Here is a 6,000-nt window from a genome sequence, read left to right on the forward strand (position 1 = left end):
AGGGATAAGCAAGGTCATTGAAAAGATAATAGGGTTGATATTGGGTTGAATTCATCCGACCCTCGACTTTAACAAGGGCCCCAGTCCCTGAACTAGCCACACAGCCCCACAGCATGATGGAACCTCCACCAAATTTGACAGTAGGTAGCAGGTATTTTTCTTGGAATGCGGTGTTCTTCTTCCACCATGCAAAGTGCTTTTTATTACGACCAAATCACTTAATTTTTGTCTCATCAGTCCAAAGCACTTTGTTCCAAAATAAATCTGGCTTGTCTAAATGAGCATTTGCATTCAACAAGCGACTCTGTTTGTGGTGTGAGAGCAGAAAGGGCTTCTTTCTCATCACCCTGCCGTACAGATGTTTTTTGTGCAATTTGTGCTGAATTGTAGAACGATGTACAGATACACTATCTGCAGCAAGATGTTCTTGCAGGTCTTTGGAAATGATCTGTGGGTTGTCTGTAACCATTCTCACAATCCTGCTCATATGCCACTCCTGTATTTTTCTTGGCCTGCCAGATCTGGGTTTAACAGCAACTGTGCCTGTGGCCTTCCATTTCCCGATTACATTCCTTACAGTTGAAACTGACAGTTTAAACCTCTGAGAAAGCTTTTTGTAGCCTTCTCCTAAACCATGATACTGAACAATCTTTGTTTTCAGATCTTTTGAGAGTTGCTTTGAGCATCCCATGCTGCCACTCTTCAGAGAAGAGTCAAAGGGAAGCACAACTTGCAGTAGACCACCTTAAATACCTTTTCTCATGATTGGACACACCTGTCTTTGAAGTTCAAGGCTTAACGAGCTAATCCAACCAATTTGGTGTTGCAAGTAATCAGTATTGAGCAGTTACATGCATTCAAATCAGCAATATAATATATATACATATCAAAAATGTGTGTGTGCATGCATTTGCAAATTAAAAAAATGTGTGTATGTATATTAATTAGTTGGCTGTCATTTGTCAAGTCTTTTAGTTGATTTTTAATTTTCAATTTTCTCTTCTAGTGAAATTTCTAATGGTCTTTTTTATGTACCAATGCTCTGTAGGTCATGTAGATTTTACAATAGAAGTTGAAAGATCCCTGCGAGTTCTTGATGGAGCTATTCTAGTTCTATGTGCGGTGGGAGGAGTTCAGTGTCAGACAATGACAGTTAATCGGCAGATGAAGCGCTACAATGTTCCTTTCTTGACATTTATCAATAAGCTTGACAGACTGGGTGCAAATCCTCATCGTGCTATGCAGCAAATGAGGTAAACTGAAAGACTTTTTTTTTTTTATTTTCATGGGTCCTTCATTTTATTTGCCTATTTTTTTTTCCTTAATACAGTTTAAATCTGTATTGCAGTTGATTTGTATGATATGTGATAAATGTGCTTTTTATTTATTAAACTTCATTATCATTTTTATTGCAGTACTTGATTAGTAAAACAGTTTCTGTGTATGCTTGACAATGTTGGTGTCAAGTTAGGCAGTACTGCTATAATATATATGACACCTGAGGTCCAGCTGTCTTACTGGCTAGAATATTTCTTTAATTATACCAAAAAGAAGAAAGTTTAAATAGCTGACATGTTTATTTTCACTTTTTTGTCTTTTTCATACATAGAACAAAACTCCATCAGAATACAGCTTTTGTACAAATCCCAATTGGCCTTGAAGGTAATTTGAAAGGAGTTATAGACCTTATTGAGGAAAGAGCCATCTACTTTGATGGACCTTTTGGGTAAGATAGAATTAATAATTGTGTATTTAAATTTGGGATGTATGGCTTAATACATGCAGTTAAGTTACTAGGAGTTACAGAATTCATTCTAACTTAAGAACTGCTACTGAAAAATTTTGTTAAATTGTAGTTTCAGTCTTTGGATTTCATTCATTTAAATGATATTGTATTGTATTGATATTTTTGTACTTTTATACCATTTAAGCAATGGAAAAAATAGTAAGTGGAAGCCATGTGAAATTGGCCACTGTAATCTCTTCTCAATTATTCCAAGAGTAACAAATTCTGAAGATTTTTTCCACCCTCTGTAAACATAAGTACAATACAAAACAAGTACTGCACTAAATGCCAATTAAGACAGCACTGCATCCAACTACTCATTTACAATTATTATTCGAATATTAAAATTAAAGTAATTTTGTTCAATTTTTTATATAAGCAGTCATTTTTCATTTCTACACATTTTGTCAGTACATTTAAAATGTCTAAATTGTATGTATTGTGCTTCTGTAGTGTGTATAGTTAAATTATATAATTAATACTTGTATTTTCAAATGCACCTTGATCAAATGGTGATACACATAGGCTAACTAAAAACAAGATGGCAGCTTTACAACTTACATAGTGAACATACCCAATAATAAAGATCACTTTAAACACATAGTAAAACAAAGCAACTTCAACCTGAATAATGTAAATAGATACTAATAAAATGTGTCTATTAATATTCTTACTGAGATATGACCAGTTGACAAATGAGGTAAAAACAAAAAACAAGACGGCAGCATTAGTGGAGAAAGTAAACCACCAGAGAGGTGGGAATTGTTGGTTGGAATGGATTTGTCCCTGGAAAGTTTTATTGCATAGTCATAGTTTAAGTCAGACACCATCACGGTTTTGAAGACGTAGCCCAGCTGGCCTCCCCCCATCCCTTCACAGTGTAAGTATGTTCTTGGTAGTCTAATAAAATGACTTTTTTCATCCTTGAACTCCATTGGCTTCCAGTATGCTTTATACCTTCCCATGAGCAAGAATCCACTTGGCAGTAGAGCAGTGCTACCCAGTGCCATAGTAGGATGCCGAGATTCATAATTATTGTAATAGTCATATTTTGTACAAATGACTAATAAACATGGATGCAAAAGGAACAGCAGAACAGTTTGTCTAATGAGGTTTTGTTAAACTAACGTAGTGAGGTTTCCACCTGGAGTTAAAAGCTGAGAAGAAAGGACATCTCTTACGCATACATGCAGATCATTACACAGATTTAGGGCCTTATAGCTTAAAACTTGACTTCCCGCTGTTATACATACTTGGCATTATTGACTTTGTCACCATCTTTAAGATAGGCAAAGACTAAAATGTGAAAATTGTTTTGAAATCATCCTATTGTCTACTGCTAGAAAAATCCTTGCCTGTATACTCCTAAATCATATTCAACCTTTTTGTGTTCCATTGTAACTTCATATTGCTAACATAATATTTTTAACCCAGCATGTACAAGAGAAAAGATTCTGTTTTTTTGTTGAACTTTAGAAGAGAAAGTTTTCTTTATGAAAGAACAGATTAACATCAAAGCTGGTAAGACCCTAGCCATGCAACAACCTTTTATGGGCTAGATTAGTGGTAAGCAACATCAATCCTGGAAAATATCAGATTTTTGTTTCAACCCAGTGGCTTAATTAGAAACAAGTCCTTACCGATAACGGGTCTTATTTAATTTCAAGGCTTGTTAGTGTTTTTAATTCTGCTATGTCAAGTCATTCTTATATTGTAGAATGTTTTTCCTTTCCATGGAGATCATCCAAATGTTTTGAAGCCTGAAATGAATGGGTAATTCTCGGATCCTTCACTTTTTTATCTTAATATTTTATTAAACCATGTAGTTCATGATGAATCCACACAGATGTTAATGGAGACAAATTAGATATAATTGATAAGTAAGGAGCAAATAAAAATTGTGAATGCAGCTGTGTAAGGCTAAAATAAGCAACTAAGGTTGAGATGTTAACAAGCAAGACCGCTTAAATGAAGCATAAAATGTTGCTTGAGCATTAAGTGCTTCATAAGCAATAATTGACTTTACATTTAGAAATTGGGTTGGAGCAAAAACCTGTGGCCACTGCAGCCCTCCAGGATTAACATTGTTCACCCCGGTAGATGATTTATCAAGTGGTAGTTCAGTCTGAAACTAAAACTCTCTCTAATGTGACAGACAACAGATGGCAATATAAAGAAGCCACACCCATTAAAATCTTCTGCCCATAATGTTACAAGATCAGTGACTTAAAGAGTGTCTTTAACCTCTAAGATCACACTGTGCATTGTTTGCCTACTCATACTTCATAGTTAAGGAGACCGTCCTGCTAACACTACCCTACACTGAATGGGTTGTTTTGTTAACTAGATGTTTTCCCACACCGTTGATGTTCTTCATATTTGTAAACTAGTACAGCCATGATACCACCTTGTGGCTACAGGGCTATGCTTCATCCACCAGTGTTTTAGTTCATGACCATGACCTTTCCCAATGGTAAACCCATCCCAAAAATTGCATCCAGTAAGCATTTCTAAAGTACTCTCTCTCCCCATAAGGGCCTTCTAGGTCTGTCCTACTCATCCTTCAGTTTTTTGAGCCTGATAACAACTAAATATTCATCAGCTAAGATTTCTCTACATTTTGTAAGCCAAGCATTCAGAAATTTGATCTGTGTTTAGATAATGCAACTGCAAATTCAGTAATTAACCTTTGTCAATTGTTGTATAGATAGTATTAGTAAAAGTCAAAATAAATGTGGTAGGCTGTTCAGAGTTTTAGAAATATATGATTAATGAACACATGGAAGGATGAGTGTTGCATGCATTTTTCATGAAAGACTGAAGAAGGCAGACTTGATAGTTCACATGTTGCGACCACCAGGGAGTGTTGCAACACCCTAAACCCCTGACATAACCTCATATACCCAAGTCCCAGTGTGAATAAAAAGTTTATTTTTATAAATACCTTGCATCAACAGGCTTACACAAGGGAAAAACAAACCACCACTCAATCCTTTTCTTCCCTTTCTCTTCCTTCCTCCAATCCTCCCAGGTGAGCTTTGTCTTCCTTGTACCTGACTCGAGCTCGCCTGGATGTCTCGGGGTGATTCCTTTTATCTCGGACCTGGGAGTACATCTGATGCCAGTGCATATACCGTTGGGAGCACTTCCAGATCAATCGGAACTCCCACAAAGTAGAGATTATAACAATTTCAGCTCCCCGTAGCAACCCCCATGGAACCCAGCAGGGCTACTCTACAGCACTACAACTCCCATCATGCCCTGTGGGTGCCTGTGTGGGGATTCTGAGCCAAGGGAGCTGCTACCTAATGTATGGGGGAAGAAATTGTCTTGAACAAATTGTCCTCCCAGTCCTTCTGTTATACTGGCCTCCTGACCAGGTAAGGTTTCCTGTTCAGTCCCGGCCAGGATGCCAGTCTCTGTCTGCATGCCATCACTTACAATGTGTAGAATAAAGTTGTGCTGAAAAGACAAACTCTTGCTCCTTCTTCAAATGACTAACCCTAAAATTCATTGCTGTTTTAGATATGTAATAACTGGTCCTGAAGATTTGTGTTTCTCCACACTAAAAAAACTTTGTTGTTAAGATAGCATGTCGTGTATTCACAAAGTATTCAGACACCTTCATTTTTTGTTATATTTCTCTGTTTCACTCCTGTGACAAAATCATTTAAATTAATTTTTCCTCACATCATACAACACTGAATACCCCAGAATGACAATGTGAAAGTAGGATTTTGGAACTTTTTGAAAATGTATTAAAAATAGTGAAATGTTCCATTGACTTTAGTATTCAGACCCTTTACTAAGGTATTTTGTTAAATAACCTTTGGCCATAATTACAGCCTGAAGTTTTCTTGAATATTAAATGTTGAGGTTTGCACACTTGGATTTGAGTATTTTTTGCCATTCTTTTGAAAAAACTTGAAAACTTCAGCACTCCATGATTCAAACATAGGACTCTAGCGATGTGTATGTTAATATATATTGACCACTGTATCACCAAGTTATTGCATAACAATATTGTAACAGTTTTTTCTCTGTATACCTTGCTTTTTTGAACTAGAGCTCTGCTTTCTTACAGTGGGCATCACAGCAATGGCTCTTTTCTGTATAGGGATTCCCTAAGTGTTATGAACACACACATGGCAGCCTATAACCAGAGATGGTGACCCTCTACAAGTGGATGCTCTGCACTCGCATTGTACTCCGTG

The 6,000-nt window shown here is 36.6% G+C and overlaps 1 protein-coding gene across 1 annotated transcript in view; it reads left to right on the forward strand.

The window, feature by feature from the left end:
- The window catches only part of gfm1 (G elongation factor, mitochondrial 1), a 72,832-nt gene that overhangs the window by 6,591 nt on the left and 60,241 nt on the right, over positions 1–6,000 (forward strand). The window contains exons 4-5 of the mRNA XM_039756350.1: positions 1,049–1,253; positions 1,610–1,726. Coding sequence (XP_039612284.1) covers positions 1,049–1,253; positions 1,610–1,726 — 322 coding nt within the window. The remainder of the gene's footprint in view (positions 1–1,048; positions 1,254–1,609; positions 1,727–6,000) is intronic.

This window comes from Polypterus senegalus, chromosome 1 (assembly GCF_016835505.1).
Source record: "Polypterus senegalus isolate Bchr_013 chromosome 1, ASM1683550v1, whole genome shotgun sequence".
Classification (NCBI taxonomy): Eukaryota; Metazoa; Chordata; class Cladistia; order Polypteriformes; family Polypteridae; genus Polypterus; species Polypterus senegalus.